This window comes from Crotalus tigris, unplaced genomic scaffold (genome assembly GCF_016545835.1).
Source record: "Crotalus tigris isolate CLP2741 ecotype Arizona unplaced genomic scaffold, ASM1654583v1 scf7180000019007.31208882:3723066, whole genome shotgun sequence".
NCBI lineage: Eukaryota > Metazoa > Chordata > Lepidosauria > Squamata > Viperidae > Crotalus > Crotalus tigris.
The window spans coordinates 1243269-1271103 of NW_024097321.1; the positions used below are offsets into that span (position 1 = coordinate 1243269).

The following is a 27835-nucleotide window of genomic DNA, read 5'->3' on the forward strand; positions in this document are numbered from 1 at the left end:
AATATGGGTGGATAACAAAGAAAGCTAAAGTATGTCTAATATATTCCAACATACCATTAACAAATTACAGCACTATAACAAATTTCATATCTAAATTCTTGTCAAAACACATCCACATTGTTCTGTAAAAAAGTTTAGTTGGCACAACTGAAATAGATAAAAAGAAGAAAAAACTAATAAAACATTCATTAAAATATTACTGTGGGGAATGTGTTAGTTATATATCAGATTGAAATAGAAATTCTAAAACCTAAATTTGGGGGTTGCACAATTCCATGTACTGAAATGTTTCTTGAGATCATTGAGATCATTTCGTAAGTTTATTCAGTAGGCGTATTTCTGCTTTTCTGTGGCTTTCCTTTAGGCAAGAGAGAAGAACAACTCTCATAAATGCTTAACTGATGTACTGTATTGTAATAAAAGAAGTCTCAGAAGTGAAACTTGTCTGACAGAAAAGGTTTATTGGACTTTTGGGTAAGATTGTATGTAATATCTGTTCTTATCAAACAATTGACTCTTTAAAGCACTCGTCTCTTTTTCTTAGGCTCATGTGGTAATTGGAAAAATTAGGGTACTTTAATGCATAGTAGAGAAGTTCTGGGTTTATATTTTCATATCCTATCCAGCAGATCTACTAGGGATGTCTGCAACAGGTAGGCCCATTTTTACTGGAGCTGCAAAATAAAATATAATAATAATCAACAACACCTTTTTATTTAAAATACTGCAATCATCAGCTGGAATGAGAAAAAGAAAATTCAGTAAGAGAACATGGGAAGATTCTGATGATCTTATGAAAATAAACATGTTCAAGATTGAGAGAAGATACTATAGTTTAAACATTAATTACATTTTAATTAGTACTTGAAATGATAATTTGGAGGAATTTCTTCATATATCATTATTAAAAAAATGAGATATGTTTAAACTGGGTAGATTTTTTTAAAAATAAAGCTTGCTTCCTGTAATCTCTAAATTAAATGCATACTTATTTATGAATTGCATTAGCTCTGATCCAGTAAAGGAAAATAGATCTGCAGAACCTGGACGAAGTTTTTAAAAATAGGGCAATGGAAGGGAATGATTTGCAAAGCGACCACTAGAGGGCAGCAACAGAGAAAAAATGAGAGATTGTGCAGAAAAACACTTGAAAACCTATTTGGGGGATTGAAAGGAACACAAAACACAGCTTTTAGAAAGCAGGACAAAGATGGACAATTCAAAAGACAAATTGTATCTGAGGTCTTTGTTTTGTTTGTTTCCCCCCTGCTTAGACTTAATCAACCCTTTCTGAATTTCAGAATCAGATCAGAGAACGTACAGAAAAACAAATATAACTGGACTGACTCTTCTGACCACTAGGTGCTGCCCTTGTTCCGTGCTAAGTGAACAGCCTTTAGTGGCGGGTGGGGGGAAAGGGGGGGGCGAGAGTGTTTTTACAAGCCTGTTTGAACAACTGAATGTCATAGATGGAATGGTTGCATGAATATAAAGAATCTGTCTAGGATTTATACTTGAAGGTCAATTAAATAATCTTTTAGTGAAAAACAAAGGAAATAGCACCTAGCATAAATCAGATACCATCCTGAAGAAAAAGACTAGTGTCTCATCAAGTTAATTTGCAATGCAGGATGATTCTAGTTATAACAACAACAACAACAATAATAACAATAAAGTTGGAAGGGATCTTGAAGGTCTTCTAGTCTAACCCCTTGCGCAAGCAGAAAACCCTATACCATTTCAGACAAATGATTGTCCAGTCTCTTCTTAAAAACTTCCAGTGTTGGAGCATACTGTAGTTAGGTAGGTTAGAACCTCCAGTTCTGGATATGCAGAACTGGTTGTCAAATGTCAACCCCTCTGAAGAAAACTTCAAAAATGGCAATTTCCTGGAACATTTTCTCAGATGGTGGCTGAGCAGCCTCCATGGAGGTACAGTTAGTCCTCAACTTATGACAAGAACTGGAACTAGAATTTCTAAGGCAGTTGTTAAATGAGTTACACCTGACTTTATGACCTTTGTTTGCCACAGCTTATAATCAAACCATTGCAATTGTTAAGTGAATTTTGTGGTTGTTAAATGAAAATACATTTATGTATGTGCTTACTTGGAAATGCTGAAATCGTTTTTAAAATGCTAAAGTGAGACTAATAATCTTCCCCAAACGCTCATCATAGTTAAACTTTTATGGAGTAACAACATTGGATTTTAAATGCCACTTCTGGCAGTCCATTCTGGGCCTGGGCAACAAAAAATTAGCTACTGGTTCTGCTGAAGTGGTGCAAACCGGCTGAATCCCACCACTGCCTATATCATTTCAAACAAATGGCTGTCCAGTCTCTTAAAAACTTCCAGTGTTGGAGCATTCACAGCTTCTGAAGGCAGCTTGTTCCACTGTCAGGAAATTTCTCCTTAGTTCTAGGTTGCTTCTCTCTTTGGCTAGTTTCCATCCATTGCTTCTTGTCCTGCCTTCAGGTGCTTTGGAGAATAGCTTGACTCCCTCTTCTTTGTGGGAGCCCCTGAGATATTGGAACACTGCTATCATGTCACCCCTTGTCCTTCTCTTCATTAAACTAGACATATCCAATTCCAGCAACTGTTCCTTATATGTTTTAGACTCCAGTCCCCTAATTATCTTTGTGCTCTTCTCTGTACTCTTTCTAGTCTCAACATCTTTTTTACACTGTGTTGACTAAAACTGGATGCAGTATTCCAAGTGTGGCCTTACCAAGGCATTGGAAAGTGGTATTAACACTTCACATGATCTTGATTCTATCCCTCTGTTAATGCAGCCTAGCACTGTGTTGGCTTTTTTAGCAGCTGCAGCACACTGGTGGCTAATATTTAAGTGATTGTCCATTAGAACCCCGAGATCCCTCTCACAGTTACTACTATTGAGCAAGGTACCACCTGTACTGTGCATTTGGTTTTTCTTGCCTAAATGAAGAACCTTACTTTTTTCACCATTGAATGTCATTTTGTTAGATAGTGCCCGGTGTTCAAGTCTATCAAGATCCTTCTGTATCTTAAGCCTATCTTCTGGAATGTTGGCTACTCCTGCCAGCTTGGTGTCGTCTGCAAATTTGATGAGTTCCCCATCTATCCTCTCATCCAAATCATTGAGGAAGATGTTGAAGAGCACTGGGCCCAGAACAGAGCCCTGGGGCACCCCACTACACACTGCCCTCCATGAAGATGCGGTTCCATTGAGGACCACACACTGGGTACAGCCAGTCAGCCAGCTACGAATCCATCTTTCTATCTTATCAAGTAGTAGGTTGTGGTCTACTTTATCCAATAATTTTGTTACCTGATAAAAGAATGCAATAAGATTTGCCTGGCATAATCTATTTTTGACAAACCCAAGTTAGCTTTTGGTAATGACATTGTTTGCTTCTAGGTGTTCGCTGATTCGTTGCTTGATTATCTTTTCCATAATCTTCCCAGGTATTGAGGTCCGGCTGATAGTTTCCTGGATCCATTTTTTCTTTCCTTTTTTGAAGATGGGAACTACATCAGTTCTTTTCCAGTCCTCTGGTAGTTCCCCAGTGCTCCAGGATCTTTGAAAAATATAGTTCAGTGGTTCTGAGATCACATATGCCAGTTCCTTCAGAACCTTGTGGTGTAATCCATCTGGTCCTGGTGATTTGAAGTCGTCTAGGATGGACAGGTGTTCACTTACTTGAAACTATAAAAAGATAAAGTGCTAGCAGTTTGAAAGCATCCACGTGTGAGTAGATAAATAAGTACCACTTCAGTGGGAAGGTAATAGTGTTCCATGTGCCTTTGGTGTATAGCCACACTGGCCAACGTAGATGAGCACTGATCCATGCCCAAGAGCTGGACACAACTGGAATAAGAAACCTTTTACCTTTTTACAAGGAAAATCTATTTTGCTACCCCCTGCTAGGATCTGGTATAGTTTTTTATTTATACTGTCTTTTTTGGGGGGGGGGGAGTTTCACTTCGTAGTTTCATGTGAGCTTCTGCCTCCCTTGTTCCAAAAGTATGCACTCTGATTGCTTAGTAGAAAGCTCTTCAAAGCATCTGTGGTATTTTGTTTTTGGAAGGATTCCTTTTTCTACATTGGAATCCTTCACACACTTTCCCCTGCCAGTCTCTTTCTGTGTTTGTCTTTTATAATGAATACTTGGAACCTGACCATTAATGCAACCTTGCCTTGGCACTTGGGTAGTAATGATCACAGTCAAAACTGATATTTGTTTTGTGCCTTTACTGCCACTATAATCACTTCGACTGAATTTGCTTTCTGGCCATCTTGATAAGCCTTCCAGAAGATCTATTTTTCAGAAAGCCGGCTCAAAAGAGCATCACTGTTGGGGGGTTTTCTTTTTTCTCCACAAAATCTTTTAGTCTTTGCCAAAAGCTTGATCAAGCAGGAAATTTTGCTTCCAGAAAAGCTGAGCTCTGTCAGTTTTCTCTCTTTCTTTCCCCTTTCTTTACAACCACAACATTGCTTCTTTTAGGCCAAAGGTCAGATTACTAATTGAGTGATTGATTATGTGCCATTAAGTTGTTTTTGACTCCTACAGTAGAGACTACAGATTTCAGAATCCTGTATTAGGAAATCTCTTGTGTCTTTTCTCTAATTCCAAGCACTTTAGCACCTTCTCTAAGGACACTTGCTCAAACTACAGACAGCCTCAGTTAGAGCCACATGTGATTCCTGCCTGAACTTTATTTTAGACAGCTCTCGAACTCTCTGTTTCTTAGTTATGAGCTTATATCGGTTATCTTTATTCTCGTGTCTTTTTTAAACTTGCATTTTGATCTTTATCCTGCATGAATTAAACAGGCCCCCTATTAGAATTTGAGTGCTAACATTCTCAAAATGAAATATGTATAAACTCTTTGCCTATCCTGAGTATATCAGTATACTGCACGCACCTCCTAATTGGTGGGATGTGGAAAACTGTGCAGTATTCTGAACGGAGGCGAGTGAGGGGAAAAGTTATTCATATGCAACATGAAAGTCATTTGGAGTTGAGCAGCATCCATGTTGAATGAATAAAATGAAAGGCTAGCCGGGAATAAAATGTGAGCACTGGAAAAGTAAAAACTACGGTAGGTGAGATTGGCACTTGTTTGGAGAAAAGTTTGATTTGGATACAAGGTTTAAACCTAGTATTATTTATACATGCACATGGAAAATAATGAATTGAAAAACAGAGAACATAAAATAATAGGGTTGGAAAAGGACCTTGGAGGTTCTCCTAGTCCAGGAGTCTTCAAACTTGGCCTTTTCATGACTTGTGGACTTCAACTCACAGAATTCCTCAGCCCAGCTTGCCTGGCTGAGGAATTCTGGGAGTTGAAGTCCACAAGTCATAAAAGGACCAAGTTTGAAGATCCCTGTCCTAGTCCAACACTCTGCTGTCTATGGTCTGTCTATTCTCTTCTTGAAAACCTCCAGTGTTGGAGCACCCACAGTTTCTAGGATTAATGTACATCATGAAAGTTATTTGCAAACGAGATGAGCAACTATATAAATTCAGTAAATAAACAAAATTAATGAAACACCCCAAAGAATGAATGGAAATAGCGTAAAGAAAGAGGATGTAAAAGATTCAGTGAAACTGAAAAAAAATTGCTACAGAGCATCATAGAGTTGCGTGGAATTATGCAGTGAGAAGTTTGAAAAAGTTACTTGGTGGAATAATCACGTGGAAGAAGCTGACAAAAAAATGCTGCAAAAACTGAGACTGGGGCAAAGATATAATGGAATGTAATAAAAAAACCCCATTAAATTATAAAGGTGAAAAATGGGAGAGAAAATGAAGAGCAAATTCGATAAAAATAAAACATTGGAAGTGGGTGAAGACGGCTGAACAAAGGAATATAGAGCACAGTGAATGGAATTAAGAATATATTTTTTAATTGGGATAAAACTATTTGGATTGAAACTGAAATAAGAAAAGGTTGAGGAATAAACCACCCCCCAAATGATGAAATGGAAGTACTAAATGCTATGAAAAAGTTGAAAAATATTAAATTTGCAGAGGGAGATGGCATAATTGGAGAAATATTAACATATGGAAGAAGCTTGCTTGTGAGTGTACAACTTGTTTAGCATGTTTATGAAGACGACATACATGCTTAACAATTTTGGTTAGTAGTCCCCTATATAAACAGATAACAAGATTGAATGCAAACCCTATATGGAAATTAATTTGTTAGTAGTGCCCAGGAAGATTAACCACATATGTTAACTTGACTTTGAGACAAAATTTAATATTTTTGAATGCCATTTTTTTGGAACTACTTATATGTTAGATGAAAACAGACAGCTATATAGTGGAAATGGATTCTTAGCTTCTTGCTACGAGTCTGGTCTCTTGACATCAAAAAGTCAATTTATATAGTAGACTGAGGACTTGATTGAAGTTAGTTATTACTTATGAATAATTTAAAGTGGTAGCTATACAGACGGATCAAAACTGATACAAAGATGAACATCCAACAACTGAAAGAAGCTGTGCTCAATAAGGTAGCATGGAAGAGTATAAAGTCATCAAGAGTTGGGCACAACTGAATGGTTAAAACAATAACACCTGCAGGACCACATCTTCTCATGACATCATATCGATTATGTCAGTGGAAGCAGCTGATTGTCCTACCTTGCCAGGAAAGAGAAGAAAGCCAAAATCCAGAAGGATTATTTTCCGGTGATGTTTTTCCAGGGAATGCGCCCCCCCCCCTTCAGAGGTTCTTCAATCTCCAACATTATCTGCCTTCCAGAAAAGGCAGAACTTTTCCAGAGATCTTGGGGGTCTGATGCTGTGTTTGGGAGTTTTTAATTGTACAGGTAGTCCTCGACTTAAAACAGTTTATTTAGTCACCATTCAAAGTTACAACAGCAGTAAAAAAAAAAAGTGACTTATGACCATTTTTCACATTCACAACCGTTGCAGCATCCCAATGGTCATGTGGTCATTATCCGGTTGCTTGGCAACTGAATTATGTCGATGCCTGGGGTCATGTGATTCCTTTTGTGACTTTCTTATGAGCAAAATCAATGGGGAAGCCAGAATCAGTCAACAACTGTGTTATTAACTTTATCGCTGCAGTAATTCACTTAACTGTGAATTGGCTCTCCACTGTGTGAAGAGAGTTTCTGCCTTCAAATTCCTGGGAGTCTACCTCTGTGAAGATCTTACCTGGAAAACTAATACAGCCCAGGTGGCCAGAAAGGCCCAACCGAGACTCCACTTCCTCAGGGTTTTGCGGAAGAACAGGGTAGAACGATGACTCATGACCTTCTTCTACCGGTCTACTATTGAAAGCGTTCTCACATATTGCATTGTGGTTTGGTATGCTGGCCTGACAGCTGCGGACAGGAAGGTATTGCAGAGGGTGGTGAGCACAGCACAAGACATTGTGGGCTGTTCCCTGACTCCACTGGATGACATCGCCAGGACCCATTGCCTTGGCAGAGTGAGGAAAATTCTCAGGGATGACTCACATCCTGGTTGATACCTTTTTACTCTCCTATCATCGGGTAGGAAATACAGCAACATAGCCAGCTGTACCAACAGGCTGAAGAACAGCTTTTATCCATGGGCTGTCAGGCTTCTAAATGGGACATAACTTTATAACTTTATACATGACAGACTCGCGAGGCCAGCGTGATGTGCTATTAGTTCACAGGGTGAGATAAGTTGGGGGTTTGTAGTCACCATGAGTTTGTGGTGAGGGGGGGCACAGAGGGAGGCTCAGCCAATTTCACTGTATACATGTTATACTTTGATAATAAAGGGTTTATTATTATTATTATTAACAACTGTGGCAAGACAGGTCCCAAAATGGGGCAAAATTCACTTAACAAATGTTTTACTTAGCAAGAAAGATTTTGGGCTCAATTGCGGTGGTAAGTTGAGGACTACCTGTGTGTATGTTCTTATGTACTGTTATTCTGTTTGCTATTTTTTGAGCCGCCAAGAGTCTTTTTATTGTGTCAGGATATAAATTTGATTGATAAATAAAGAAATAAAAAGTTGCTTAGAGCTATAGATCATACATGCACAATCATTGTGAAAAATGATCATTCTTTATTGAAAGTACTATATAAAACTTTATCAATTCATAAATGAGAAGCACTTATACACATATATGCTTGCTGCTATTGTGGTGCTTTCTTTTTATTTTTAGTTATTGTTTTATTCAACTTCTCTTTATTCTGTTTTAATAAATAAACCAAATGAACAAAGTATTCCTGGAACGACACCTGTGAGAATTCTAATGGAAAACATAAGAGAGTAAATTGGAGGAGAAAAAAAATCATAGGAAAATTAGTGCAGCTTTATTACTGGGCAGTGATGTGCAACCACATCTTTGCTCTTGATCAGTTCATTGAGAAAATGCATGAATATGAGAAATAACATATCGGTATATTTTTTGGTTTAGAGAAAGTATATGACAGAGTGAAGATATTTAGATTAGGGAATGTTTTGGGCAAATATGGAATTTAAGTTGAAATATGCCTGAATGCAGTAAGAGCAGCACATGATGGAAATAAAGCATGCCTGAAATAAATGAAATCTTTAATAAATAGTTCATCATTGAGCATGGAGAAAAAGTAGGATGTGTGATCTTTCCTTGGCTGTTTATGTATTTACGATAAATAGTTAAGCAATGCTTATAATCATGAGTTGTCGGTTGGAGGGCGTGAATGAGTGCATAATTTTGTATTTAGCCAATGCCATGTTGTTTGAGAATCTAAACAGTTTGCAGCAAATGTTAGATGGATTATATCATGCAATAAAAGCATGGAGGAGAAAATTAATGTATCGTACCCAAGATAAAAAATGGATTGAATTATTGTATTTTATAGATGTGGTGAAAATTAGAGCAAGTTAATGAATTATATACTTTGCTATGTTTACTAAAATATGAAAATGGCTTAAGTAATATTAGAGTTAGGATGTAAATACTTGTAGAAAGCAGTGGGGTACCTGTGATCAGCTACAAAGAATGAATTACATGAAATAAATGAAAATGAGCATGCTTCAGCCTACTTTTTTCTATGGGAGTCAGAAGTAGTTGTATCAAGAGAACTATAAGAGGAAGTTGGATGCATGTAATTATGCATCCACCTTAAACTCTTTGCTACTAATACCCCTAGAAAGCTATAATTTGAATATTTCAATTTTTGTGTACAGTTAGAACTGATCCTTCCTACATTGGCTTTGATGACAGAAAACAAAATAGGCAATACTAACATAAATGAATGGCACACTTATTTTCTCTCACTTAATTTGATGAAATGCAAGTAATTTAGGAGATGATAGATACAATTATTGGAATTATATGGTAATTTTTCATGTTTTGAAATATATATATATATTTCATACACACAAACATATATACATATATACATACAAATGTGTTTGTATATGTGTGTGTGTGTGTTTGTATGTGTGTATATGTGTATGTGTGTGTGTATATATATATATATATACACATACAATGCATGTATTCTCCTATTATCTTAGCAAATGTGTAAAAGGTTTTTTTTTCCCCCAAGCAGGTTACTCCACATTCTTTTCCTATTATCCTTTCTGAGTTTGGCAGCATCTATAAGAAAGTGATCTTCCTTCGTTTGAGTGCTTCAACCTTGCCTATCTTCCTTCTTCTATTTCTCTCTCTTTTTCTTAGTCACTTATCCCCATGCCAGTGAAATTTGCCTCTTGCAGCGATAACAGTTCTGTTCTTCACTGAACTACCAAGAGGGCTCCAAAGGCATCTTCTGTCGCATAGCACAGTGATTTGCAAAAGTGAGAATAAATCAAAGCAGTGGGGAGAAGCCATGCTGAGCCAGAAGGAAAACATTAGATCTTGTTGCAGGAGACACACTAAGTACTGATTGTGCAGAAATGGGGGCAAGCAGAAAATAGTAGTATAGGAATATAATGTGGTTACTTCCTATATAGAACCATCCAAGTAATCATTCAAGATCGGCAGGAAATGATAATGTCTTTTCTTTTATTGAGCAGCAGTGGATAATAGTTTCCATACAAGCGTCCCATTGTTTGATGTCTCTCTCTCACACACACACACTCCCTCCCTCCCTCCCTCCCTCCCTCTCCCATATCAATATATATTTAAAATGTGTCAAGTAACTCTGAGGCTCAGGAAAGAGGAATCGCTTTGGGGCAAAGTCACACAGATTCACCCATCATTTGTTTCATGGTCCCAGTCTATGGCCTACATTAATCATTTTTACATGCACACGCATCTATGAAAACTATTTGGAAATAAAGATGCATCATCATACTACAAAAATGTCTTTTACCTTCCTCATAAATTCAGGCCCTGAATGAAAGACTGTAAACTGTGTGTGTAGCATTCAATAATAAGTTTTTTAGTTTTTTGTGGATTTTTGCTTGTTTTACATGTTTGCTGATATACGCATACTGGTCTCTCTCTCTCTCTCTCTCTCTCTCTCTCTCTCTCTCTCTATATATATATATATATATATATATATATATATATAAAACAAATAAATAAATATATTATTTATTATTATTTTGGTTGGGGAGGGGACCCAATCAAAAAACTTATAATCAAAAGAACATCGCCCGGCCCCCCTCCCTACGCAATTACAGCAATGGAGTCTCCATTGACAGCTCCCCCCTCCCGGATCAACAACAGATTAACTCTAGCAGGCAACTGCGGCTGGGTGCGCCATGATCCGTAGGGAACGGATCACCGGTGGGATGGAATGGAGACGGAATGGAGCCCGAGGAACCGAAAGAAAAACGGAATACAACTAAGTCCAACCAAGACGATGAGACCGAGGATGAATCCCCCTCTGAGGATATTACCACGCACACCATGACAACCCGGTCACAGTCGAGTAGAAGAATGCACCCCCCTCGGATACTCCCAACACAAAGTTGCGAGATGAAACAGCGACTGCAATTAAAGGGGAAGAGCACCGTACGGAGTGGGAGCGGAGAATTGGGGATGAACGGCAATGGTGCTCATCGACAATGGATGGAACAACGAGGCACTGACAACGGAACAACGGCAAGAAACATCGTGACTGTGCGCAAGAGAGAGAGCGTGGAAACGAACAGCAGACCGCCCAGGAGAACCTACGGGAAGAAGGAGGGGAGGAGGAATAGTATGGGTGGGGACTATGAGCCCGTGTTACAATCCCGAGGGATAGGAAAACAAGATCAAAGCAGCCTTGGGGCTTGCAGGGATATTGAAAGCAGTGCAGATAATTGCCCACCCCCGCTCACAAAGGGAAGTCGTGTGTGGGATGGTGGAGGGGTTATGAGCAGGGAAGGAAAAAGGATCTGGACCCCCAACCCGGTAACAGCTAGCGAAGCAACATACAATCGAACGCAAACCAGCAATGCAACGGGGACAGATGCTGATGTGGGGCGTATGCTTAGGACTCAACCCGATCAGCTGGGGCCTATGACGCGCTCCAGGAGCCGGAAACAGGCATTAAACAACTGTATATAAGACTCCCCCCCGGCGTTTGCCTTTTAACCCTGACGATGTCAAGTGTATTTGACGAAAGCTCGGTGGATTAAATTCTATTTTTGATAGATACTCTCTTGGTGATCATTATTATTTGGACAATATATATATATATATATATATATATATATATATATATATATATATATATATATATATATGTATATAAAGTTGCCATTTGTCTTATTCACCTTGTAATACAAATAGGATATTTTATACTTCAGATTTTATTGCATACATCAATAAATGCATTATCGGATTTTCCCTTCAAGTGAAACCGAAATGCCTTTATTTTATTTTGTGTAGAACTCAACTGCGGCCAGGTATTCATTTCTTGGATTTTCTATGGTTTTATTTGTTTTCTTTACTCTTTGAAGCAACAATAAAACTTGATTGAGAATGGCACATTCCCTATATATATTCCACATAGTTTATCAGTAATCCTGCTTTAAAAAAAAGCAGCATTTACAGTGAAAGCAGAGAGAAAGCAGGAATGGAACAGGGAGACATAGAAGCTGAATAGTCATGTATGTGTCCCTGGCATCTCCAGGAAGGCCTAGGAAAGACACATACCTTATAGATAATAGAGTCCTAAAGGAACCAATAGTCTGGAGGGCATCTTTCTATGATCCTACATGTAAAGCATGGGTTCCCCACCACCGGCCAGAAACCGGGCCATGCAAACAAGCAAAGCCCATCCGTGGGATGCAGGCAGCATGTGAAACCACACACCCTCCAGTCCGTGGAAAAACCTTTCTCCATGGAACTGGTCCCTGGTGCCCAAAAGGTTGGGGGCCACTGATGTAAAGAAAAGGTCAACATGATGGGTCAGCAGTTAAAGTTGCTGAGCTTGTCAGTGGGAGAGCTGACAGGCTGGGTTCAAGACCTGAGCTCCATGAAGGCAGAGTGAAATCCCATTATTTGCCCATCTCCTGCCCACCTAGCAGTTTTAAAGCGTGAAAATGCAAGTAGATTAATAGGTACCACTTCAGTGGGAAGGTAACATTATTCTGTGTGCCTTGGGGGTAAATTCTAGCCACATGACTAACAGAAATTGTCTTTGGACAATCTGGCTCTCTGGGCCAAGAAACGGAGATGAGCAGTGTGCCCCAGAATTGGATATGATCGGACAAGGAAACCTTTACCTTTTTTTTTAACATGTAAAGGATTTCAGTTACATCCCTTCCAAAAAAAGGATGGTCCAACTTTACAGTACAAGTAGCCCTCGGCTTATGACCACAATTGAACCCAAAATTTCCATGGTAAAACGAGGCAATTGTTAAGTGAGTTTTGCCCATTTTACGAGCTTGTTATGAGAATCACTGCAGCTGTTAAGTGAATCATGTGATCATTAAGCAAATCTGGCTTCCCTCATTTCATTTTGCTTGTCAGAAGCTTGTCAGGGGGTGGTTACAAAGGGTGATCACATGACCAAGGACTGTGCAACTGTCATAAACACATGATAGTTCTCAAGTGCCTGAATTCTGATCATGTGACCATTGGGGATGCTGCAACACTTCTAAGTAAGAAAAACAGTCCTAAGTCACTTTTTTCAGTGCTTTACAGTATAAGTTCAAACAGTCACTAAACAAACAGTTGTACGTTGAGGAGTACCTGTCGTATCTCCATTATCTCCTTCTGATCCATTAGTGATAAGCAAGTCTAATAAATCTAATCTCATTTACAAATGATATGCTGGTTACCTGGCTGATAAACATCTATCTTCTTAATAAAATTAATAGATAGTTCTTGAGTCATTTTGGGATAAAATATTAATTGGTGTAAATCAAATTAAATCCCCTTGGGTGGCACTATCAAAGAGGTTAAAACTGAATTCCTTTTGGACAATTTCAGCAAAACAAAAAGGGTCCCTATTTGTTTTGAATGGAAGATAGCTACAAACACACCTCAAATGATTAAACTGGATTTTATTATATTGTGATCAGCAATATTTATGTTTTGATGGCAGGTTGCACATAGATACAGAGTTACAGGAAAAGTTCATACTTTAGAATGTATAGTATATATTTAGCTTTGCAGATAGGCTAACATATCGAGAGAATACTGGTGATAGCAGAGACTGTCTTCAGATATGTCACCAGCCCAGCTGGTAAAACCAGAGATGAAATCTATGCTTTTCCTGAGATGAAATCTACATGCAAATTGTGTCTTATTCAAAGCTAATTAAGAGGCAGAAAACTTAGTCTTGATGTCTATGTTTCTACGTTATTTTATTTTTTTTAAATTATACTTCACTCTATTCCCAGAGGGCTCTTATTAATGATTTGCAGGAAATAATAAAGCATGCAGCCTATAATCTAATAGGGCATAATACTTAAGAATTTAAGATATTTTAAAGTATATGTATCCATAGTAATAAGAGATATACTGTAAGTTTACTAAATAGCAAACACTAGCTTCAAAATGATGCAATTCCATTGCTCCAAGCATGCAGTTATCAGCTATTGTTTTTAAAAGAAGTTCTAGAAACTTTCCTTGTTATAATAAAACTGAACGCCTCTTAGATCAGTGGATGAGTACCGATTGCACATTTTTTGAAGAGTCCGAGAAAGAGTTTTAGATCCACAAAAGAACACACCAACACGGTTGCTGCAAAAAAAAAAAAAAAATCAAAAATCACAAATTATTGTTAAGAACTTTTTCCTTGACTAGAAAAACTATACATATGTGTTTGAAGCAGGAGATTTGAAAGGGATCTGTGAAATATGTGTTTTGCATTATATAAGGGGTAATGCAGCTAACAAGAACATAGTACTGAAATGAATACAAACATTACCAGAAAAATAAAGCAGAATAATATGGCTGAAAGGGTACAGTAATATCTTTGTGTCAGTAAAATACAAAAGAGGCAACATTTAAAAACCTACAAGCAATGAGTTTCTTGTAAAAAAAAAAGCTTCCTCATCTTGGAAGAATGTCACTGCCTACACAATACATCAGAATGTTCTTATGGAAATCATGATGGTGTTATTACACATGACACTATGGCTTTTACACTGTCTTGACTATCGGTCAACCATCAACATGTATTACAGGACGTTTTTTGCAGTGATCCCAAATTTGTAGAAATCCTTTCCAAAAGGGAGACAAGAAAGAAACATCACATATTTATCAATGTTTAAAGGATTTGCATAGTTTAATTTTAATTGATAGTATGCTCCAGGATAGGTTTTTAAGTTCCTCAGTTGTTAGGATTGAAATTATTTTTAATTAGAATGATTGTTTTTAATTCTATTTTTTTAAAATTCTAGAGGTATTTAGTTGATGTTAATTGCTTTCAAGACTTTGTCTTTAAAGTTATTTAAATGTTAGTTAGAAGAATAATCATGTGTCTGTCAAGCTTTCCTGGGGAGAGAATTTCACAATTTTGTTATTGGCTACATCTATGGTAAAGGTGTAGTCCACATTTATTGATCAAGCTTTGAAATGGGTATCTAAGCTAAGCTTTGGAAGTTACAAGAACACAAAATATGTGATGTCAGTTTTATCCTAGAGCAGGGGTCACCAACCTATCCAGGGTTACAGCCCAGAGGAAGTAGAGCAGCTTTCAAATGGGCCACGTAAATCCGCCTGGTGCTAGCGGCCCCATTCACGCCCGCATGCACAAACAGGCCCACGGGTGCTAGCAAGAGTGGGGGGGGAGTCTGTGTGCATACATGTGTGCACCGGCCAGCCATTTCCACAGCCCACTGGCCAGGAGGCTATGGCCTGGTAGTGGGCTGCAGCCCATAGGTTGGGGACCCCAGTCCTAGAGTCAATCCCTGATTGTTAAGCTAGTTAGAAATATTATAAGTACAGACAATCCTCCCTGCAATTTGGAAACAGCAACTCAATCACTAAACAGTGGGGCATTAAGTGAGACGCCACATGACTACACCGACTTATGACATCAATTCCAGCTGCAGTCACAAAGTGAATCACCATCGGTCATTAAGTGTGACATCACATGACTGTGACTTACAACTTCCTACTGGCTTTGAGTTGCTCATTGGAAGCTGGCTGTGAAGGTTGTGATGGTGTTTATGTGGCCAGCTGACACCGTGACTATCGTAAATATATCCTGTCTGCCCAGCTCTCAAATTGTGATCACGTGACCCTAGGGATGCTGCAACAACTGCAGCTTTGATGATCTTTCGTAAGTCCTTTTCCAGTGCCATCATAACATGGGATGATTGCTGAATTACGTAATGTGGTCTGCTGAAATTAATGGGTTTTACTTCTGAGCAATCACACAAGGTTTGCCCTAATTTTTTTCTTCGTTTTCATATCTGAAAAATAGTCCAGTTCTTTCTTCCTTTTCATGGCACTGAATTTAGTTTTTGAACAACAGATAATTGAATATTGGGGTCTGATAAGTAATTAGAACTGTTTTTCTTCCTCTTTTCTGGTAGATGAAGTTAGCAGTTGTAGTGATTGCTTCAGAACTCTCTGGGAACAAAGAAGCTTTTCTAAGACTTTCCTAGCCCAAAACAACCAACAAAACCCCCTCCCCCATCCTCTGGTATTCAACTTAGACCTTTCAAGCTGAGATGAGCTAATAACATAATAGCATTGTCCTTACATCCACAGCCAATGAGACTGGGGAACAAATACATCCTTGTACATTCTAAGAAAAAAGACCTCACTGTTTATCTTTTTAATAACCATTTTCAATGAAAATTAATGTTACTTTGTCCTTTGTGTTGAACAATAATTGGATTGAGGTTTTCAATTATAGCTGGATAAATGCCAAGAAGCTGAAATACTTCTAAACATTAGATTTTCTTGTTCAAAAATTAGATTTGATTGGCATTGCCTGTCCAAGATTTCTTCCTTGAAACCATTATAACACATAAATATGCTTTTAGTATAAATATCCAACTTGAATATATGAAAGAACAAATTTCCTTCCTAGCTTTCTATGCCGGGACAAACATAGCATGGTAATATCGTCATTAGTTACTAACGTGCCTTACCCAGGATGGTTTTCTGCTATTTGTTTGAATTCAATGTCCCAGTTTGGTCTTCCATAGCAAGTTTTCTGTCTCAAGCCAGTAATTACATCCACTTTTTTCTCATAATGCAAGGCAATATGAGTAGCCTATATTGCAGTGGATCAAAAAGCCATTACTTTAGAATTAAGAAGAAAGAGAATATTACTACTGGACAAATGAATACGTAGGTATAATGAGAAAATATCATGTATTTCCCACTCTTCAATTCCTGCCCAGGTTTTCTCCGAGAGTCCCCCAAAGACTGCTTGGAGAACAGAAGGAACCAACTGAAAGCTATAGACAGATGATAGGGAGGGAGAGTCTCTGAAATCTGGGTTCATTCTGTCAACTTTCAGTGATTCTGTTTCCATCTCTCACTTCCTACCAGTCAGCTGGATCCTCCAACTGTTAGAGGATTCTTTGAATGGGAGGCTCTTGGAGGAAAGAAAGAGCAGAGAAGTCTGCTTCCATTGTTTTTCTGTTAGAGGCACAGCTTAATCCATGTAAATGTTAAAACATCATCCAATATTATGATAATTGAGTATGATGGCCCAAATGTTCTCCTAGTCGAAATGCCATTGACTGGTGGAAGCAGCATCTGATGTGAATCTGTCCAAACTCATGCTTAGGTTTCTTTATAGGCAACTTCAAGTGTTTCCTCGTTCTCCAGCAATGGGGTTGACATCTATTTCATGTCGTCTCCTCTATCAATCCCCCCAAATAGCATGTAGGAACTGAAGTACAAGCCATGACACCGGTACTCCAGCGCCATAAAGAAAAGTTCAATTATATCAGCAGATCAAGTGAATTGGTGGCAAGCTGAGCCTCAGGACAGAGAGGAGGGAGAAGAGAATGATAGATGATATGGGAAGAAAAAGGCTTTGGAGAGCAATCACAGATCTGGGTACTCCTGCCGTTATAGAGACCTTTGGCATTAAACCTAGCTTTGACATTTGCTTCGGCATAGCTGGGACTCTGTGACACTGCATTGGGAACAGAGTCTTTCAAAAGGCAAATGTAAGTATGATTCATTTTAAGAGAGCCATGCTTGATGCGATTAAGCCTTCATTTGATTACTGTTCCTTAGGCTTGCAGTCCTAGAAAATAAGATGCAGTAACTCAGTCCCAGAAGATTTTATTTATACCTGACTTTCATCCCAGTCGGTAAGAAATATGTGATAGCTCAGAAAATAGGCTTTCCCTTTCTTAGCCATTTGTGCTTCCAGCAAGCACAGGAGATCAGCAAACCACTCAAAGGCAGATGGATCTCGGCAAATCCAATAGAAATAAACCTGTCAAGGGAAAGTAAAACAATTCAACCAAGTGCAAGCTTTCACTGGGCATCCTATATGGCTCTTAAATTATTTATTTGGAGATAAGTGGCTAATCTTATAGCCTGCTACTGTGCTCAGGTTTAAAATTTATACTTGATTTTCTAGCCAGCCCTGACAGTGCAGAGCTCTGTTGTTTAATAATGTACTCCAGCAGTCATTTGTGTATGTTTTCAGTTGATACCTTGAACATCATGCTTAAGGGGATGCTCTTAATAGTTGAGCTTAAATGGCTATTGGTAATTTGACGGTGTAGGCAGAAGTGGATGAAGTGTTTATAAAATCTTGGGCATATCATAAAATAAGAAATATATTTTTGAGATTATGCAGAGCCCTTTTCATCTATGATTTCAGAATGGATGAATGATGATGATGATATAATGATAATATGATGATGACCTTTGAATCAGCCATGATTCCTAGTGATTGGCTGAATAAGTCCATACAATTTTCTTGGCAGTATTTCTCTTGCTTACCGTTGCTTTATTCCTAACTCTGAAAAAATGACAACCCCAAAGTTACCCAGATGGCTTCAAATATAAAATAAGTCTAGAACTCTCAATTTCCCAGTTTCTAGCCCAGTACCTTTAATCATTAGATAAAACTGGCTCAATAGCAATTCTTATAATCCTGTAAGGCTGAACATTTCTGCCCCATCTCATTCTGAAGCTGAGGAAGGATAATGGCTCATTTCAAGCTATCTAATAAAGCAAATCTGAGAAAACATAGAAATTAGGGCTTCCCTGGATCTCGTTTACTGTTTTTAGTCTAAAGCTGATTCTGGTCAGGAAGCACAGTTGTCCAAGTAGACAAGTATACTAAAGGATGGAGTAAGGACAACAGCTAAATTTGATATGTATAACAGTGCATACAGTTGAGACAATTATTTTCAATATTCACAGGGAATACATTTTTCTATCTTCTGTCACATTAAGCCTGACAATATGGTATTTGGGGACTCAGCACAATTCATGGAAATCTTGATGATGAAGGATAAGAATTAGTTGCAATAGATAGCGCTTGCAAAGGCAACACTGAATAAGTCTACCTCTTTTACTAGCTCCAGGATGTTATGACATCAAATATTAGCTGAAGAAGAATAGCAGGTGAGCAGAATCTAGTTGATCTCCCCCCCCCCCAAAAAAGCAAGGTCATTTCTGGTTAGAATTTGGATAGGATGTTATCAGGTAATCTCACTAAGAAGTCAACATAATCACACCCCAAAGAAAGTATGGGCGGATAACTTCTGTACTGTTATTAATAAAACAGCAAGACATATTGATGTAATCACCAGTAGTTAAACTCAACTGGAGAGAAACTTTTAACAGGACGTGTCACTAGGTAATGCTAAGTGGAGCAAGTTTTTGACTAAATTATCTTACCTGCAAAAAGTTTAAAGGTGCAGTTAAAGATGAAATTTGTAACCACAATGTGACTTACCTTTTCCACGCTGAGTTCTGTATTTGGATTACAGTTCTTATACCAAATAGATTTCAGAATGGAAGCGAAAGGAGTGACTCCTATTCCCGCAGCAATGCACACACTAATTGGATACTGAAAGACATCAGTGACTGCAGCTCCCAAAGGCCCATCCACAGCAAGTCTGCAATGACATCCCATCTAATACTTACAAAATGGTAACTTTCAACATTTTGTCTGAGTTGGTATTAGAGACTACATATAGTTACAACTCAATGTACAACTCTTCGTTTAGTAACTGTTTGAAGTTACAATGGTCAAAATTTGGACACTTGGCAACTGTCATGTATTTATGTTGTTTGCGATGTCTCGAAATCATGTAAATCACCTTTTGTAATCTTCTGACAAGTAAAACCAAGGAGGAAAGCCAGATTCACTTACTAACTTAACATCTGTGGTGATTCACTTAACAACTGTGGCAAGAAAGGTAAAAAAATATTGGGAAAAACTTCCTTAACTGTCTTGCTTAACAATGGAAATTTTGGGCTCAATTTTGTTTGTAAGTTTAGGAATACTTGTACGATCACTTTGGTTTTTATGTGGTAGGTGCAGTGGACTGTTGTTATATCTGTCCCCTGAGATGGTTGTCCCACTCTATCTCTAATGTTAAGGCCATCCGATGTGACAATGGCACTAGGCATTAGGATCTAGGATTAGGGAGACACAATAGCTCTGCCTCTACTCTGTTGATCTCTTCCAGGTGTCCGAAAAGGAGTTAAAATTATGCTCATATGGAGAACTGTATTTGTCCTCAAGAGAACATGACTGTAGCTTTTCTTCAGACCTCACATCTGAAAGCATGGAAGTAAGAGAAAAGAAATGCAGTAAACACAATCCATTGTTTCTTCACTAAGCTGCATTTTAATCATCAGCTATACTGCTCTTTCACAAGTTACAGGTAACATAGTCCTGTATAGCAACCAGTATTGGGACTAGCAACTCGGTTGTTAAGCAAAGTGGCTGCTAAGTGAAACTGTGACTATGCTTAAGATCTTACTGCAGCTTTCCTTTGCTTTACTGACCTGTGAAGGTTGTAAATGTGACGATTGGTCATAAAGTTACTTTTTCATCACTATTGTAATTGTAAACAAGGCAGTCATTAAATGAGACTTCTATATTTTGGAGACTGAACCCCTTAGTCAATGGATTAAAAATAATATCACTAATGTGCAGTGCTTTTTTTGTAAAAAAAAAAAAAAAGGTGCTGGAACTCACACATGTCATACAACCCGCCTTGCCTACCTTACAAGGTTCCATCCAAAAAAGATGCCAGAACTCCGTTCTGGGCGTTCTATGACAAAAAAGCCCTGCTAATGTGACATGAATTAACCAGATTTGGATTTAATTCCTTTAGATCCTACCTGAAGCAAATCTGGGATTAAAAGGCAGATTCATCAATTAGGCTAATATTAACTAACCTGACTTGTATTTCTCTAGGAATTTAATCAGGCATCTCTACAACATTTCCTACCAAAGCTTTGAAAAGGGGATATGTGGGCTGGGACTTGAGGCTTTTTCGTACAAACAGGCCTCCCTTTTATGCAAGTAAAAGCAATTGTATGGAAACATTTCTAGATAATGCTGAATCAGGATCCAAAGGAGACCTATTTATCCACATCCCATAAGGATTCTTTTTCCCCCCAAGTTCTCTGCTAAATTGTGGGTACAAATTCATAACAGTTAGGAAAAAGAAACAGTGTTGTGACAAAATTGGAAATTCTATTGCCATAGAATAATAGACTATGCAGAACAATATTGTTTTAATATTAGGGCATTGCATATTGAGATAAATATTCTTTTCATATAAAATCTCTCCTTCCCCACTCAACATAATAACAAGCTTTGGAGCAAGCTATGGTTTCTGGGACTGATAGCTTTTTTTTTTTACCAGACTTATTTCCTCTTTCAGAGTGTTGTGGAAGTGCCTGATTTAATAAGAAAATGAAGTAGAAGGGTCAGAAGAAGAAATTTAGAGATTAATAAAATCTGATCCAAAGGGAGATTTTGGGCATGCAGCTTTAAGCAAATTCTTAATACTTCCCCTTGAAAAATGTGATGCTTCAAGATGCTTACTTTGGGCTGAATCAGACTTATATCAAATTACATGTGAAGTCTTTTTTAAGTAGTGCCATTTAAATAGTCTTCTATTATCTATTTTTCCTGCTAGTAACATAGTAGATTTGACTACATTTTCAGTTAACATTTGATCTTGGCATCTTCAGATAATCAAACAGCCAAGCCAGTAACACTGCAAAGAATTTCCAGACCTTGGCAGTTTCCAGGGTTCCTTATATGTTTCTTCGTAGGCTCCAAAGGCCTTGAAAATGGCTTCTGTCCAGTTCCCAACTGATCGTATGTGCACACTAAAGAAGTCATCTTCAGGAGCTGATGTGAGGGTGAAAGGATGCCACTCTAGCTGGGAGATTGCAGGGCACTGGAGGAAGATGTACTGCCCAGGCTCCATTTTAAAGGCACGCTTCTTCAGCTGAAGCTCTAAGACCCCAGAAGAGTGAGACACCACCTAAGCAAAATGGCAACCAGCATATTTTAATTATTCCATTCGTCAGTAGGGATTACAGGAAGAGGCAGATAAGCTGGTGAAGGGTTAGAAGACTTGAAGGACAGTTATTAATCTACTTCCTTTGACCTTCAACCTTGTCTGACAAGAACATTTATTCACATTTTGCATTGTACTTTATAAACAATAATCATGACATGGAAAGCACTCATGAATCAGATTATTGAGTGAAAGAAGTAGAAGTTGCCCTGTTGGTGCAAAAGTATTCCTGTCTTTATCTTCATTTGATGGGACCACCAGATGGGAGTCACTTGAATTCAGACATTTATTGAAGAGTAACAAAGACATTCAGAATATTCTAAACATTTCCCACATTTTAGTTATTCTGTTCATTGGTGGGTGTAATAGTGGGCATTTGGAATTCTCCAACCCAGATTTGATAACCCAGCCCTTTTATCACTGAAAGCGCTATTGCCAGAACCAGTGGATTTTATTTAGTACAATGTTTCTCAACCTTGGTAACTAAAAGAGGTGTGGACTGGCTGGAGAATTCTGGGAGTTGAAGTTGACACCTCTTAAAGTTACATAGATTTCATCTAGGATTTTAATCACAGGGAACATTTAGCTTAGCTATAATTTGAGTGGCACCTACCAATGGGAAGAATACTATTAATAATCTGCAAGCATGATTGTAAGAATGGAGCAATTCATCTGAAATAAAAGATATGTCTTTGTGAATCTCATAACTTCCTTCATGAGGGAATGTGACTGATCCCTGTGCCTGCTTGCATATATTCAATATTTTGGAATATTCCTTGTTCTTATCAGCTGCTGGAGTTAACTCTAGTCAGTTATGAATACCAGTGAGTTGCATTTTACAAAGTAAGAAGACTTATTTGGCCTTAAATATGAAAACATCTATATCAGTGGTGGCAAACCTATGGCACATGTGCCAGAGGCGGCACTCAGAGCTCTTTCTTTGGGCATGCGTGCCATGCCCCGGAGATGGCAACCATCCCTCTTCAACCAGCCACCCGCTAACTTGCTGAAATCCCACGTGGCCAGATGCATCCCAGCATGGCTGGTTTCCCTTCCCCCCAGTCCCATCCCTCCTGGCCTCACATGCTCTCCTTTTCCCGGGCACGACCCACTGCATCGCTCCTCAGCTGTCGGCCAGCAATCCAGCTCAAAGGTGGTTTCTCTGACTGCTGGCGATGGGCTGCAGAGCGCAAGAGTGCACTGGTCAAAGGGCCGGCAGGCTGTGGCTGCTGACGGACACTGTCAGCCCCCATGCGCTCGCTGGCCTCTGTATGCACAGGCTGATAGTGTCAGGCAGCAGCCACCCCAGCCTCGCCTTGTCCTGCAACAATGGCACTCCTGCTCTGCCTTGCCTTGCCTCACCTAACTCCACAGGACGAGCTTTCTGCCCACCGCCCCACCTGCCAGAGACCCCCTGGATCTCCCCCAACCCTGCCCAGCCCCCACAGGTGTCCCTCCCCACGAGCAACATAGAGGTGACCATGCCCACCTTGGACACACCCACCCAGTCTGCCATGACCACCACAGCCACGCCCAGTGGGCTATGCCGACCTGGCACCCGGCAATAAATAAGTGGGTTTTGGGTTGCAGTTTGTGCACTCGGTCTCTAAAAGGTTCTCCATCACTGATCTATATCATATTTCAGGGTCCATAGTTCTTTACAGTCAGCTACAAAAACCACCGATTAAACACAATAATATGAAAAGAATAACAAAATATTCATGAATATAGTAAAATAACATAAATATGTGAATAGGATATAGAATGTCCACACCAAAATGTATAACAAAATATAGCACGAACACACACCTTTGTAATGACAACTTCTTGCTGAGATCTCCATAATCTAATCATTCTTTCACAGATGTGCAGCATCACAGGACCCAAGGCCCACTTCCAAGCCTATTGGGAATTGTATTATAAGAATGCTGTAGTTAAAAAGGTAATTTTACGATTTCAGAGGAACGTCAGCAGAAACATTATCCCAAGCTATCTTTATCTAGTGCAGTGTTTCTCAAACTTGACAACTTCAGAAAACGTGGACCAACTCCCAAAATTTCCCAGCCAGCAAGTTCACACATCTTAAAGTTGCAAAGTTTGAGAAACACTGACCAGTAGGAGATCAATGTAAAACTAAATGCATCTCCATGGAGGTAAGGAGGTCAGGATACCAAGTGTATGTCGCAATGTACTATTTCATGAATAGGTTACTTTTTTTTTTGCTTCAATACGTTGCCAGATTGGGATTCCACACATGCAGGTATGCCTGTTCACATAACCCCTTTTCTCTTTTTGCCATATGCAGTCACACTTTATCTTTAAGAGTTGTGGTGGCGCAGCGGTTAGAATGCAACATTGCAGGCTAATTCTGCTGACTACCGACTGCCAGCAATTCAATAGTTGAGTCTCATTGGCTCAAGGTTGACTCAGCCTTCCATCCTTCCAAGATCAGTAAAATGAGGACCCGGATTGTTAGGGGCAATATGCTGACTCTGTAAACCACTTAGAGAGGGCTGTAAAGCACTGTGAAATGGTAGATAAGTCCAGGCACCTTTTTTGGATGGAACCTTGTAGGGTAGGCAAGGCTGGTTGTATGACGTGTGTGAGTTCTGGCACCTTTTTTTTTTTTTTTTTTTTACAAAAAAAGCACTGGATAACTCTATATGCTATTGCTATTGCTATCTCTCTCTCTACCCATGAATCAATGCAAAATACAGTTGTTTTTTAAATCAGTAGTTAAAACTCTGATCTTATTCATAGATGAGTGAGGGATCAGGAGGCAGATTGGACAAGGATTCTTGGTCCTAATGGCTTTAGCAAAGAGCCTTAACAGCTATTATAATATATTCCCTTTTGTTTGATTATTTAAAACCTATATTCTCCATGAGTTCTATTCATCCTACATATACATTTCTGAAACTGGCACAACCAGTTTAAGAAAGGAAAACTGCTTTTTTTCTCTCTGCTTCTACTGAAATATCAGCAGAGTTTTCTGGTATAATTCATCATCGGTCAGAAATTGACCCAAGAAAGTGCTGTTATGCTGAAATAATCTATTTTTATTTAATTGATTAGACTGTTTTATTGTCAGCAATTATACTCAGCTGATCTATGACATTAAGTTGCTTAGATCTTCAGATATGGCAGCTTCATGGTTACATATACTGATCATCCTATTGATCAAAGCTACTTAGCTGACTATAAATATCAGCTGGTAATTCTGTTCGGTTCAAAGTACAACAGCTTTAGATAATTAAATATAATAGAATGTGCAGGATTTTTTAAAAGATTTTTTTAGATGCGCAAGCATGCCTATTCATTTTAAGCATTTCCTATTAATATTTGGAAAAAGGCTTATGGTAGCATTTTTAGACTGCAAAGAATATAGAAAATCTAATTTCTCCAAATTGCAATCCAATTACACCAAGGAAAATAGATTTAAATTTACTTTTAATATATATATGAACAGAAATAAATATAATACTGTACAATACAACTGAAACCTAAACAGAATGATTCTAGTCTGTATTAAAAATGAAACAAAACTAGATTAATCATTTATAAACTGCCATTATTTACTCATTTTTCTGTTCCTTCATAATTTAGATTTTTCTACTCAGATTAAAAAAAATTAAGGGATTACTTTTCACATCTACATTTTATTATTAATATTAATAGTATTAATAAATTACAGAATATTAATATCCTTTAACAATCTGTTCAATTAATAGAAAGCTACTAGCTCCAAGCTTAAGAGGGTGACTTGTTTAATCAATCAAAATAATTATATAAAATAAAATCGATTGCATCTTTTACATACTACCAAAAAGTCATGTATCTTTTTCAGTATTTTTCATTTTCCTTTCCCCAATATTAGTATTGGCTTTCCAAACTATAGCATTGACACATAATTAGTTAATAATACTTTTTGATGAAAATTTTCATTAATGATACTGAGATGACAATGAAAACGGTTGCATCCTGATATAGCTTTGCTCTAGCCCAAACAATTTCCAGGGGTCACCATGCAGGTTTTGCAGAAAAAGTCTGCTTCACACTAACTGTTAACTTTTTCTTACCCAGCTTAGTGGCACTAGATTGGGGACACCCAACAGGAAAGCCAAGGTTGTGTGAACTACCTGGAAGCATGTTCCCCTATGCAACTCAAGCCCACTTCCCTTAAGGGAAGCAATGCAAACCCTTCATTTGGTGACTTCATTTCTGCTAACTCTAATCTCAGACTCTGCTCTCTAGGTATGTGACCGCAATTCATGGAAAAACCAGAATCAGTTGAGGAAAAGCAAACACTTAGCCATACTGGGCACAGATGTTGGACTTCATTGATCTGATGATTCTCTGGATGGAGAAAAAGAAGGAAAGTTGATGCAAAACTAAGCGCTTGTTAAAAGATAACTCTCAATGTTCTTGGAAACATGGCCAATAGTGAGTGATGTTGGGAAGCATTGTTCGGCAATATCTGTAGTGCTGTAAGTTGCTTGTCCCTGAACTAGACTATTTAAAATGGCACCACAGATTCTAAATATGAATCCCATAATAGAAGGAGGGCAGAACCTTTGGCTGATGATCCAAATGAAGATCTCCTGTCCTTTCAGCTGGGATCTCCAGACTCTTCCCAGAGCAGGACCCTTCATTAGTTTGAAATCATGCTCATGTTGTAAAATGCCCTGTTAAATATATCCTATCATGTGGAAGATGGGAAGGAAATAGAGTTAGAAGCATCTAGGGATTAGTCATAGTGGTGAACCCAATTCCACTCTTGAGGCAGTTCCAGAAAGTCCTCAGAATATCTTGTCTATACTCATTGACAGTCTCTCAGATCTTGAAGTCCAGTCACCCAGTTGTAAACAGAGATGTGTAATAAAGATTCAACACCCAAGAGTAAAGCTCTATAAATTGATGAGATCTGGTAAGAAACAACCCTGAAGAAAAGCCAATGCTGAGTAAACTCCCACAGTTGTGTACTAGGTGGAAGCTCGGTGTGGCTGATTTATCGGCCTCCCTCCTGGGGAGAAAACTCCAAGAACAAACTTTTCAAGCCTTAGCTCTGTTGTGTTTTCATGGTTGTTAGTATTCTTAATTCCAACCCCACCGTTCCTCTTGTCTCATCCTTTGGTTTTGTTACTTGTTGTTTGGATTTCTGATCTTGACCTGTGCCAGGTCTTTTGATTATGTTTACAAATTGCCATCTTAAGATATCAGTAAAAAGTTCTGCCTGAGCTTTGCTTATTACTGGGCAGGCATCCAGCTTGCTATCTTGTTGGCTGGCAGTCAGCAGTATAAGCACAGGGGGAAAAATAAGAAAATTTAAGAAGTTGAGGAAGGCAAACTTAACTATCCTTCTCCCCACTGCACGAGTCACAGAGAAATGGCTTACTTTTGGCTCCACAAGTTTGTGACTCTGACCACATCTGCTGTTGAAATGTGGTCTCCAACACAATCTAGTGAGCAAATGCAGACTTGGGAGTGTTGAGTCCGTCGCGAAATGGCAAGACACGAGAAGCAGTTGTAGTTCTCAGGAAACCTTTATTCTTCAGTTCAGTTTACATTGGAATATGGCGGCAACGCCCAAAACTCTCGGTCTCCTTTTATAGGCCTTTCCCGGGTCAATCTGCTACTTTTGGCGCGCCAGCACCCGCGCATGCGCACACGTACTGGCGACAGCCTGTCTGGTCCCGGGCATCCTGCACCTGCCCGGGACCGTTTGCAATGCCCTGAGCCTGCTTGCACAGGCCCAGGACATAACACCCCTTCCCCCCAGGCTAAAGCTACGACCAATGCCATAATAACACACAACCCATTTTAGTGCAGTGCTCTGCTCTCGTGACCATTGGTCTCTGTGCCTCTATTGTTACTGGCTCTGTTTTGCCAATAGTGTTATGTAATCTTCTAAGTACTTAGGAGATTTCCTTGCTCTCTGTGACCTCCTAAGCTCTGGTTG

At 38.7% G+C, this 27835-nt stretch overlaps 1 protein-coding gene across 1 annotated transcript in view; it reads right to left on the bottom strand.

Moving 5' to 3' along the window:
* Positions 1-13890: 13890 nt before the first annotated feature.
* NOX3 (NADPH oxidase 3) overlaps positions 13891-27835 on the bottom strand; it is a 30558-nt gene continuing 16613 nt past the window's right edge. Inside the window, exons 8-13 of the mRNA XM_039358305.1 lie at positions 23686-23778; positions 21587-21840; positions 19281-19443; positions 17655-17801; positions 16492-16616; positions 13891-14125 (exon numbers count right to left, since the gene is read on the bottom strand). Coding sequence (XP_039214239.1) covers positions 13999-14125; positions 16492-16616; positions 17655-17801; positions 19281-19443; positions 21587-21840; positions 23686-23778 — 909 coding nt within the window. The 3' untranslated portion in view covers positions 13891-13998. The remainder of the gene's footprint in view (positions 14126-16491; positions 16617-17654; positions 17802-19280; positions 19444-21586; positions 21841-23685; positions 23779-27835) is intronic.